At 44.4% G+C, this 13,162-nt stretch overlaps 1 protein-coding gene across 1 annotated transcript in view; it reads right to left on the reverse strand.

Annotated features, from left to right (window-relative positions):
• Positions 1-2,236: 2,236 nt before the first annotated feature.
• Positions 2,237-13,162, reverse strand: part of LOC140721476 (uncharacterized) — an 80,462-nt gene continuing 69,536 nt past the window's right edge. The window contains exons 16-18 of the mRNA XM_073036302.1: positions 11,495-11,590; positions 4,484-4,527; positions 2,237-3,976 (exon numbers count right to left, since the gene is read on the reverse strand). Coding sequence (XP_072892403.1) covers positions 3,899-3,976; positions 4,484-4,527; positions 11,495-11,590 — 218 coding nt within the window. The 3' untranslated portion in view covers positions 2,237-3,898. The remainder of the gene's footprint in view (positions 3,977-4,483; positions 4,528-11,494; positions 11,591-13,162) is intronic.

Genomic DNA, 13,162 nt, shown 5'->3' on the forward strand with positions numbered 1-13,162 from the left:
TCTCCATCAAATCCTCTCATAATCTTCCCTCTCCATGGGAGCAGCCCTCAAATTCTCCATTGTCCCCATGAAATTGATGTTCCTCCAACCCTGTGACCGATCAATTAAGTCTCTTCTGCATCCTGTCTGTTGCCCTTCATACACACATTCCAGCTGAGCCTGAATCTGTACTATAACATGTGTCAGCATCCTCCAATATCCTTATTATTCCATTCTCTGTCTCTTAATAAATCAAAGGATCACAAAGCTGTATGGTATCATTCAAATGGATTACATCGTTTTTCCACCCACCTCACTGCTGACTTCATCTCTGATTTCACATCACCTGCAGACACTGAGCTGATACTGAATATACCAAAGTCTGGGTGATTCATAAATGCCAAATGGTGGGGTGGTCTGACCCCTGTGCCCAGCAGGTAAAAACCAAGGTTAGGGAAATGGTATTGAATGCTGGCCTCTGCTCACTCAATAATTCCCCAAATGATGCTATGATGGATATTGTATTGAATTGCTTTCAGACCTCAGCACTCTCCTCAACCTCACATCAAACAGATCATTAAATAACTCAGTCTATGTAGACAAACACTGGAATGTAATCACTAAATGCTGTTTATTTCAGGATGAAAATAAAACCATAACACAGAGGAGCTGAATTAGATCATTCAGCTCATTGAGTATAGTCCACCATTCCATCAAGGCTAAATTAATATCCCTCTCAACCCCATTCTCCTGCCTTCTCCCCATAACCTTTGACACCCTGACTAATCAAAAACCTATCACCCTCTGCTTTAAGCATACACAATGACTTCGCCTCAGCAGCCATCTATCGTATTGAATTCCACAGACTCACCACCCTCTGGCTAAAGAAATTCCTTCTCATCTCTGTTCTAAAGTGGTGTCCTTGTATCTGAGGCTGTGCCCTCTATTCCTAGACTTCACCACTATAGGAAACATTCTCTCGGCATCCATTCTATTTCAGACTTTGAATATTCAAAGGTTTCAATGAGATACCCCATTTATTCTTCTAAACTCTGAGTATTGGTCCACATCCAACAAACACTCTTCATCCATGAACCCTTTCATTCCTGGGATCATTCTCATGAACCTCCTCAGAAACCTCTCCAATGCCAGCTCATCCTTTCTTAGATCAGGGTCCAAAACCGCTCACAATAGTCCAAGTGCAATCTGACCAATGCCTCAACATTACGTGTTATTGATTCACTGAGATACAGCACAGAATAGTCCCTTACGCACCACCCAGCGATCCCTCAATTTAACCCTGGCCCAATATGGGACCATTTACAATGACCAGTTAACCGATCAATGGGTGTGTCTTGGAACTGTGGGAGGAAACTGGAGCACCTGGAGGAAACCCATGTGGTGACAGGGAGAACATACAAACTCCTGACAGATACACACATGTGGATGGATCAAAACAGGATGATGACAATTTCATAATGGCTGAGGAAAATTAATCTTAGGGTCGTATATGGTGAGCTATATATACTTTGATAATACATTTACTTTGAACTTTGAATTGAAATCATCTGGATTCTGGAGAATCAGATGAGCAAATGTCCCTCTGAAACATTGTGGACGGAGGCAAGTATTAAAAAAAGATTGCCGGAGAAAGCAGCATTTGTGGAGACAAAGGAATGGTCGAGGTCTCTAACTATGACCTTGCATCAGGACAGAGAATGTGGAGGGAAGATTGTGCAGAGGGTTGAGAGGGAGGGATGAGACATGGTCTGACGATAAGAGATGGGGACTGATAGGCACAGGGAAACAGGTGTGGGTAGGGAAGAGGGATAATTCAAAGACAAACACTGTGTGAAAGGTAAGGATTACAGTCCAGATTCCAGCATCTGTCTTCTCTTTAGGATTAACGCATCCATATAGTCCTGGGGCTCCCTCTCCTGGTCAATTCTGGAACACCCGTGTCCTATCCTTTTCTGACACAATGGAACTGACCCTCAATTCTCCTCACCTCACCCTCTTACCCTCAAACCGTCAATCAGAGGCAGTGAACAAATCTTGCTTGAGGAAATCAATAAATAAAGCCACAGCAATACACACCCACTGCTATCTGTAAGGAGTTCGTACACACTCCCTGTGACTGTGTGGGTTTCCTCGGATGCTCCACTGTCCTCCCACAGTCCAAAGGTGGGAGGTTAATTAGACATTGTAAATTATCTCATAGTTAGACTGATCCCATTGAAGAATTATCACCAACAGCAAAACAGAAGTGGTTTATTTAATCAGCAATGATCATAAAGAGGCATCAGGCAACATGTTTAAAATACAAATGTACACATGTACATACAGTATAGGATTAAAATATCCCAAAATCACCCTCCAATACAACATTCAAACTCATGGAGTTTTATTGCAGTTTCACTGCTCACTGTACAGAAATGGGAGGGACTTTGTGAGGAAATGCTGTACCTGGTATTGGTACTGGGGAAAATCACAATCTTTATGGGATTTCTGATGACAGTATTAGTGTAACAGCCAGAGCAGTTTTAATACTTGTACAAAATGGAAAGGATTTCTGGGCTTGGATTCACTGGTTTAGTCTGATACAACAACACAAAGGAGGGGTGGAGTCTACACACTGTCCTCAGTTTGACTGACAGCAGACAATCTGGGCAGGAAAATGACAAATTTGATGTAGATCCCACAATGATTGCAAACGGGATCAGTGTAGATGGGCAACAAGGTCAGCATGGACTTGGTGGGCCGAAGGGCCTGTTTCTGTGCTGTGTGACTCTGTGACCCTTCTCAGGATGGCCCAGGAGTAATAGTTGGATGTTTGTAGATTGATGAAGAAAATGCTCATCACTGATGTGTCACTCCGAGTTGGATGATGCCGGCCTCATTATTATACTCAGGGTTAACGATGCGTGTATGAATGGGGATTATTGTCCTGAAACTGTAGCCGGGTGATTTCATTGCACAGATTCCAGTAAACAGGTGAACAGAGGAACTCCAGTTCCAACTGACTCCTGCGAGGGTACAAAGGGTAACTCCTGTAACACCGACGTGATGGAAGAGCAATGCCATGGCCGAGAGTGAAAATGGTGACTTCGGGATGTTCAGTTTGATCTCTCTCAGCTGCCAGCACTTCACCTCTCTGCTACGACAGGGGAAGTCAGCCTCGATGGCACAAACAAATACAAGCAATAGGAAGTGCTGCTGCTTCACAAACAGATTGGAAATGATGGGAAAGGAGAGGGACTCAGAGAGACCTTGTCATTCTGGTGGGGAACATTAACCACAAGAGGTGCTTGTTGTACAAGGGGGCCTTGGTGACCCTCCAGGGCTCCAGCCAGGCAGCAGCAAGGAGTAAAGTGTGAGATGTGGTAGAGATCAGCGATGAATGATCCCGAGGCGAGGAATCTGACAGGCAGTGATCTTGTCACAAAACAACAAATTTCATCTCATAACACAGTGACAATAAACCTGATTGTGGTTGTCTTCATCAGGCAAAGCAGTTCAGCTGTGTGTGGGAGCCTGCATTTGATGTCCCAGACTGCAGTCAGGACTGTCTTCTGAAGCACATATTATGTAGTTATTGCACCTTCCAGAGATCTAAATCAGAGACAAACCCATAAGGTCTTGTGGACCGAGCCCCTCTGGGCTCCTCTTTCATGGTTCCTTAAAACGATTCCGGTGCCAATGAGAATTTTGCCGGATTATCAAGGATTGAATTTCTCACCGGAAGCTGAGAGCTGAAATGAGTGCAGTGTTGTTCTCACTCAGGGTGAGACAAGTTACAGCTGCAGAGCACCATGTTCCCCACTGTTGGAGGGAAGGATTTTCCAGGCTCCAGTCTACAGCAGGGACACAGAACCTGCCCTCACAGTCACCTCTGGAACTGAAGGCTGTCGTGTCCCTTCTAACTGACCGGATGATTTTCAGGTTCAGCTTCATGACCTGGGCTGAGAGTTTGTAATTCCTGCACTTCTCCACGATCCTAAAATGGACAGAATGTGTTTGTTATACATGATGACAAATCTTCACTTTGTTCACTGAGATAAAGATGGGACAGAGTGATGGGCAGAGTGGGGGGAGGGGTGTGGGACAGGACAGGGGAGGGGAGTGGGACGAGGGAGAGGCAGAGGTGACAAATTGGACATAACTGATGTTACAAAGGGTTCAGACAGAGACAACCACTTTCTACAGAACCAGACACAGACTGGGAGAAATGGTAAATTTCCATAATCATGTCCAAACAAGAATGTAATGAAACACTAAGGGATCCTGTCCATTAAATTAAATTTAACCAGATATTATCGACAGTAACAGAGGTCATGATTCCCGCTAACCCATGTGTCAATAAATGAGAGAGAGTGGCGTTATAAATACAGCAGGAAGATTCCAAGAGTTTATACATGTGTGAATTGAGAAAGGGAGAAATAACAGAGAACTTACAAACTGTTTAAACACAAGAAAACTGCAGGAATTTATATGAACAAAATACCTGTTTTTTATCAGTGTTGTTCTCATTAGTTCCTTCGTTTCTGCCTGTAATGAATGAAATTATCCTTTGTAAGTTCGAATGAGTTATATACTTTTTGAAGATTATTTGTTGCTATTTTAACTGACCATTTGTTTACAGCTGAGTCACAGATTTGTACAGCACAGAAACAGGCCCTTTGGCCCATCTCATCATGCTGTGCATTTTGCCCATCGACACCAATCCCATTTGTCCATGAGGTCCATACCCTTCTGAACCATGTCTATTTAAATGCCTTTCTAAATCCTTCTTGTAATATTAAACATAACATGTCCTCCTCTGTCAGTGTGTTCCAGATGTCAATTATTCTCTGTTCAAAAAACTTACAGATCTCCTTCAAAACTTCTTCCTCTCAGTTTAAAACCTGAAGTTGTTTCTGATACCCCTGCCATACCACGGGAAATGATTTTCACTCTCTACCCCATCTATGCCTTTCACAACCTTGTATACTTATAAAGGTCACTCCTCAGCTGCCTTCACTCCAGGGAAACCAAGCCCAGCCGATGCAATCTCTCCCCAGAACCAAACTCCTCCAATCCAGCAACATCCTGGCGAATCTCCTCTGCACTCTCTCCAGTGCAACCACATCCTTCCTGTAGTGTTGTGACCAGAACTACACACAGTACTCCCAGTGTGGCCTATCCAGTGTTTTGTAAAGTTGCAATGTAGAATCATAGAGAATACAGCACGGGTACAGGCCCTTCAGCCCAACCAGTCCATGCTGACCACATTGTTCTCCCAGCTCCTAACAATTTTCTGTATTTGTCCCATATCCCTCCAAGCACTGTCCCTGAATGTACTGATCCAAGTATTTCCCACATGAAAAGATTGTACTTCCCACAACCACTTCCTCTGGCAGTTCATTCCATCTACTCACCAACCTCTGTGTGAAAAAGTTGCTCCTCAGATCCCTGTTAAATCTTTCCCCTCTCACCCAAAATCTCTTCCCCCCTCTAGTTTTGGGCTCCCCTCTCTGGGGAAGGCTGATTCCATCCACCTTATCTATGTTTTTCATTATTTTAAACATTTCTACAAGGCCTCATTCCCCAATGTTCCAATCCATAAAGACTTAGCCTGGCCAACCTCTCCCTATAACTCTCGTCTTGGCAATATCCTCATAAATCTTTTCTGCACTCGTTTTAGTTTCATTACATCTTTCCTATAACAGGCTGAACAAAACTGTACACAGTACTCCGAGTGTGGCCTTACCAATGACTTATACAACTGCAGCATAATGTCCCAACTCCTCTACTCAATGTCCTGACTGAAGATGGTCAGCGTGCTAAATGCCCTTTTCGCCACCCTGTCTACCTGTGACACCACTTTCAATGAACGATGTACTTGTACTCTGAGGTCTCTCTGTTCCATTATACTCCCTGGTGCCCGACCATTCAGAGTACCAGTCCCACACTGGTTTGATTTTCCAAAATAAATCCAATACCTTGTACTTATCTGTATTGAAATCTATTTGCCACTTCTCAGCCCACTTCTGTAAATGATCAGGATCACTGTGTGATCTACGAATACCTTCTTCACTATCATCATCATCTCATTTTGTGTCATCTGCTTATTTGCTGACCAAGCCTTGTGTATTCACATCCAAATCATCCAGCAAGGCGGCTGGACCGGATGGAGTTTCCCCACGATTGCTGAGGGCCTGTGCGACTGAGCTGGGAGAACCACTACAGCGCATCTTCAACATGAGCCTAGATCAGAGAAGAGTACCCAGACAGTGGAAAACATCCTGTATTGTCCCGGTACCGAAGAAACCACAACCAAAGGAGTTGAATGACTTCAGACCAGTTGCCTTGACGTCGCATGTGATGAAGACCATGGAGCGGCTGATAATACAGAATCTGAGGCCACAAACCAGGCACGCCCGGGATCCTCTTCAGTTTGTGTATAAGGAGAAGGTGGGAGTGGAGGATGCTATCACGTATTTGCTGCACAAATCACTCTCTCACCTAGATGGGGTCAGTTGTGCTGTGAGGATTACATTCCTTGACTTCTCTAGTGCCTTTAACACCATCCAGCCCAAGATCTTAAGGCACAAACTAACGGAGATGGGAGTAGACTCTCACATGGTGGATTGGATAGTGGACTACTTGACAGATAGACCTCAGTATGTGCGGTTGGGAGACTGTAGGTCTGACACGGTGGTCAGCAGCACAGGAGCGCCGCAGGGAACCGTACTCTCTCCGGTCCTGTTCACCCTGTACACATCAGACTTCCAATATAACTCGGAGTCCTGCCATGTGCAGAAGTTCGCTGATGACACAGCCATAGTGGGGTGTGTCAGGAATGGACAGGAGGAGGAGTATAGGAAACTGATACAGGACTTTGTGATATGGTGCAACTCAAACTACCTGCGTCTCAATATCACCGAGACCAAGGAGATGGTGGTGGACTTTAGGAGATCTAGGCCTCATATGGAGCCAGTGATCATTAATGGAGAATGTGTGGAGCAGGTTAAGACCTACAAGTATCTGGGAGTACAGTTAGACGAGAAGCTAGACTGGACTGCCAACACAGATGCCTTGTGCAGGAAGGCACAGAGTCGACTGTACTTCCTTAGAAGGTTGGCGTCATTCAATGTCTGTAGGGAGATGCTGAAGATGTTCTATAGGTCAGTTGTGGAGAGCGCCCTCTTCTTTGTGGTGGCATGTTGGGGAGGAAGCATTAAGAAGAGGGACGCCTCACGTCTTAATAAGCTGGTAAGGAAGGCAGGCTCTGTCGTGGGCAAAGTACTGGAGAGTTTAACATCGATAGCTGAGCGAAGGGCGCTGAGTAGGCTACGGTCAATTATGGAAAACCCTGAACATCCTCTACATAGCACCATCCAGAGACAGAGAAGCAGTTTCAGAGACAGAGAAGCAGTTTCAGCGACAGGTTACTATCGATGCAATGCTCCTCAGACAGGATGAAGAGGTCAATACTCCCCAATGCCATTAGGCTTTACAATTCAACCGCCAGGACTTAAGAACTTTTTTTTTAAAGCTATTATTAATGCTTTTTGAGTTAGTGATTTAGATGCATAGCATATTTTTACTGAGTTAAGTATTGTATGTAATTAGTTTTTGCTACAACAAGTGTATGGGACATTGGAAAAAAGGTTGAATTTCCCCATGGGGATGAATAAAGTATCTATCTATCTATCTATCTATCTATAAATAACAAATAACAAGTGTCCCAACACTGACCCATAGAGCACACCACTGATCACTGGTCCCCTTTCCAAGAAACAACCTTTAAACACCCTGCAATCTTCCAGTCCTCTGGGACCATGCCAGAATCAAGAGATTCTTGAAAGATAATGATCAATGCATCCGTAATCTCTTCGGCAACATCTCTCAGGACTCTGGGATGTTGTCAGTTTGGTCCAGGTGACTTATCCACCTTGAGACTTTTCAGTTTGCCAAGCACTGTTCCTTTGTAATAGCAATGGAACTCACTCCTGCTCCTTGACACTCACGGACCTCTGGCACACTGCTAGAGTCTTCATAGTGAAGACACATGCAAAGTACCCAATAGGTTCATCTGCCAATTCATTCTCCACAGTTACTACCTCCCCAGCATCATTTCCCAGTGGTCTAATATCAACTCTCACCTCCCTTTTACTTTATATAAGTAAAAACCCTTTTGGTATTCTGCTTTATACTATTGGCTAGTCTGCCTTGATATTTCATCTTTTCCCTTCTTATAGCTTTTTGATTTGCCTTTTGTTGGATTTTAAAAGCTTCCCAATCATCCAACTTCCCACTCACTTTTGCTACCTTATATGCCCCTTCCCTGGCTTTTATGCAGTTCTTAACTTCCTTTGTTGGCCACAGCTGCCTACCCGCCATTTGAGAACTTCTTCCTCTGTGGAACGTATCTATCCTGCGCCTTGTGAACTATTCCCAGAAACTTCAGCCATCTCTACTCTGCCGTCATCCCCGCCTGTATCATCATCCAATCCACCTGGGCAAGCTCCTCTCTCATGCCTCGCTAATTCCCTTTATTCCCTTGTGATACAGATACATGTGAGTTATGCTTCTCACTGTCAAACTGCAGTATGAATTCAATCCTTACAATTGTGTCACTACCCTTACTACATGTCTTTTTCAGCTCTCTTTGCAATCTTAACACCACATCTCGGCTATTATTTGGAGGTCTATATACGATTCCCATAATCGTTGCAATTTTACCCGTTGCAATTTCTTATCTCCACCCACAAAGATCCAACATTCTCTGACCTCATGTCACCTCTTTCTAAAGATGTAATTCCATCTCTTACCAATGGAGCCACACTACTGCCTTTGTCTTCCTGCTTTTCCTTTCAATACAAAGTATATCCTTTGATCTTAAGCTCCCAACTACAGCCTTCTTTCAGCCATGACTCAGTGATGCCCACAATGTCATATCGAGTAATCTCTCATACTGCCACGAGTTCATGCATCTTATTTTGAGAGATACGTGCATTTAAATACAGCACCTTCAGTCCTGCATTCTTCACCCTGGTGAATTTTGCCTCTGTGCTATAACAGACCACCCTGGCTATCCAGATGACTAAACTTGCTCTTGCAAGTTACTGCTTTCTCCCCATGTCTTGCTCCAGCTCAGAGTCCTATCCCACTCCCAAACTTTCTTGCAAGGATATTGCCCCTCTCTGGTTCAAGTGTAAACTATCCCTCTTCTACAGGTTTCCTCCAGCCCCAGAAGAAATCCCAACTACCCAACAACCTGAACCTCTGCCTCTGCCTCAGCTCCTCCACCATGAAATCATTGGCCCATCTTTCTATTTCTGACCTTACTTGGTGTCCCAATTCTTATATTCTGTGGCCCAAACTCTGAAGACAAGCATGCCGTGTACGATCTTCTCCACACTAAGGGAACTATGAACTTGGATAGTTGTCTCCAACTTCCACCCTGCCCTTAAATTCACTTCATCCATTTCTGACACCTCTCTCTCCTTTCTCGATCTATCTGTCTCCATCTCTAGGAATAAACTATCTACTGATATCTTTCATAATCCTACTGACTCCCTTGGCTATTTTGTCTGCAGCTCCTCCCACCCAGTCTCCTGTAAAAATGCCACCACATCTATTCCCAGGATGAGGTTTCCCTTGCCGGGACATCAGAGAAGTCCTACTTCAAGGAACAGGGTTTTCCTTCCCCTACAATTGATGCTACCCTCACCTGCATCCTCTCCATTTCCTGGACATCCACCCTCACCACATCATCTCAGCCCCTTAACAGGGGTAAAGTTCTCCTTGTCCTCACCTACCACTCATGAACATCCAGCAGATCATTCTCCACAACCTCTGCCATCTTCAATGGGACCCAACCACCAAACGACATTTTTACCTCCCCTTCTATTGGGCTTGTCTACTGTAACTGGTGTCCTGATGCAGCCTCCTCTACGTTACTGAGACACGATGCAGATCGGGAAACACTTTGTTGAACACCTTCCCTCCATCTGCAAACAAGCAGAGTTTTCCAGTGGCCAACCATTTAAATTTTATTCCCCATTCTGACATGTCGGTCCAAGGCCTCCTCCACTGTAATGTGAGGCCACTCTCAGGCTGGAGGAGCAAAACCCATTATTCCATCTGGTAGCCTCCAACCTGATGGCATAAATAACGATTTCTCCAACTTCCAATAATTTTTCCCCTCCCCTTCCCTCTTCTGCTATACCCACTCTGGCACCACCCCACCCCTTCTCTTCTCCTCGCCTGCCTATCACCTCCCCCAGTGCCCCTCCTACTTCCCTTTTCCCCATGGTGCACTCTCCTCTCCTGTCAGATTCCTCTCCAGCCCTTTGCCTTTTCCAGCTATCACCTCCCCGCTTCTTACTTCATCCCACTCCCCCACCCAGCTGGTTTCACATATCACATTGTAGCTTGTACTCCTTCCCCTTCCCCAGCACATTGTCCTGGCTTCCTCTCCTTCCTTTCCAGTCCTGAAGAAGCGTCTCAGCCTGAGACGTCAACTATTCATTCATTTCCATAGATACTGCCTGACTTGCTGAGTTCCTCCAGCATTTTGTGTCTGTTGCTATGAACTTGGAATCCTCAGTCTCTCTGTTCAACATTTCTACCATGTTACGCAGTTGTCCAAGCCCTGTTTTGATTCGACAAAATGCACAGCCTTGTACTTGTCAGGATTAAGTTCCAGTTGCTAATGCTCTACCCAACTTTCCATCTGCTCCATATCCTATTGCAGACTTGGATAACATTCCTCACCATCCACAACACCCCCAATTGCCATGTCATCTGTAAACTTACTGATCATACCTCCTACACTCACAACTAAGTCATTAATATATATCACAAAGTGCAGAAGTCCTACAACCATTCACTACTGTACACAAGTAGGTGCAGACTTCAAATCAGAAAAAAACATTCTTCCAACACGACCTCTGCCTTCTGTCACCTTGGATCCCGGGTGTGTTAGGCTTCTGGATCAGTCTCTCATGTGTGACCATGTCAAATGACTTACTGAAGTCCACATGGAGAACATGATGAAGTCCACATTGCCTTCATCAATTTTCTTCGCTGTCTCCTCAGATTAGAGAGATTGGGTTTCCCTGACTCTGGGCCTTACTGACAAATCCATAATCAGATCCTGACCTTTTCAACTGTACACAACTTCAATGCCTTCGAATTCCCTCCAATAATTTCCTGGCAGGCACAGAAGGAAATCACCTGAACTCAGCCCAAAAGTTCCAGACTTCCACACTCCAGCAAGAGACCGAAACCCCATCAGCTCACCGACTGTGAGATTCCAGCATCTCTGAGCAGAACTTTCAACAGAAACAGTAAAATTTGGGCCAGATCTGTTCCCGAGTGACAGCAGCCAGTTGGGACAGAGTTGATAATGTGCTGGAGATTTCCCCACAAAGACTCCCTTTAGAAGCTGAAGTGATGGTGAGACCAGGGGAAAGTTGTCACAGTGATTGAGATTTTTAGAAAAAGCTTTGATTTTGATACTTACTGCAAACTGGAAAGAATCTGGACAATGCTATCACAAATGTGACCCCTAATAGAGTGAACAGGATCCAGATTGGAATGTTGATCTTGCAGCTTTGATCTGAAATGGACAGAAGTGAACCCACTGAGTAAATTCACACTGATTCTCCACACCCACTCCCAGTTTAAGGTACATTTAACACAGTCATATGTCCAATGGCATTTATGAGAAAAAGCAAAAAGTTAATCATAGTTCAATGTAAATTCATTACCCAAGAGTGTATACGTCACTGTTTACTAATTTAAGATTCACTTTCTTGCAGGCATTCACAGTAGAACAGGGAAGTTCAATAGAATCAGTGAATAACTACACACAAACACAGACAGACAAACAGCCAGTTCAACAGAAGACAAACTGTGAAACTAAAAGAAGCATGAGTCGTGGAGTCCTTGAAAGTGAGTCCATAGTTTGTGAATCAGTTCGGTACTGAGGTGGGTGAAGTTATCCACACTGGTTCAGGAGCCTGATGGTTGAGGGTGATAACTGTTCCTGAAGCTGGTGGTGTGGGACCTAAGGCTCCTGTACCTCCTGCCCGATGGCAGCAGTCGGAAGAGAGCTTGTCCTGTACGGTGGCGGTTCTTGGTGATGGATGCTGCTTTCTTGTTTCAGTACTCGAAGATGTGCTCACTGGTGGGAAGGACTTTGCCAGTGATGGACTGGGCTGTGTCCACTACTTTTTCTGGACTCTTGCATTTTTATGCATTGGTGTTTCCATACCAGACCATGATGCAACCAGTCAGGATACTCTCCACTGTGTATCTATAGAAGTTTGTCAAAGTTCTAAATGACATTTTGAATCTTTGCAAACTCCTAAGGAAGTCAAGGAGTTGTCAAGCCTTCTTTGTGATGGCACCTACATGCTGGTCCTGATGTGATAAAACCAGGAATTTAAAGTTACTGACTCTATCCACTCTAAGGAGGACTGGCTCATGGGCCTCCGGATTCTTCCTCCTAAAGTCCATAATCAGCTCTTAGAAGGTTGGCGTTATTCAATGTTTGTAGTGAGATGCTGAAGATGTTCTATAGGTCAGTTGTGGAGAGTGCCCTCTTCTTTGTGGTGGCGTGTTGGGGAGGAAGCATTAAGAAGAGGGACGCCTCACGTCTTAATAAGCTGGTAAGGAAGGCGGGCTCTGTCATGGGCAAAGTACTGGAGAGTATAACATCGGTAGCAGAGCGAAGGGCGCTGAGTAGGCTACGGTCAATTATGGAAAACCCTGAACATCCTCTACATAGCACCATCCAGAGACAGAGAAGCAGTTTCAGCGACAGGTTGCTATCTTAAGAACTTTTTTTTTAAAGCTATTATTAATGCTTTTTGAGTTAGTGATTTAGATGCATATCATATTTTTACTGAGTTAAGTATTGTATGTAATTAGTTTTTGCTACAACAAGTGTATGGGACATTGGAAAAAAGGTTGAATTTCCCCATGGGGATGAATAAAGTATCTATCTATCGATGCAATGCTCCTCAGACAGGATGAAGAGGTCAATACTCCCCAATGCCATTCGGCTTTACAATTCAACCGCCAGGAGTAAGATATGTTAAAGTGCCGGGGTTAGGACTCAATGTATTTAAGTAAACTACTTAAGAACTTTTTAAAAGCTATTATTAATGCTTTTTGAGAGGGTGAT

This window comes from Hemitrygon akajei, chromosome 2 (genome assembly GCF_048418815.1).
Source record: "Hemitrygon akajei chromosome 2, sHemAka1.3, whole genome shotgun sequence".
Classification (NCBI taxonomy): Eukaryota; Metazoa; Chordata; class Chondrichthyes; order Myliobatiformes; family Dasyatidae; genus Hemitrygon; species Hemitrygon akajei.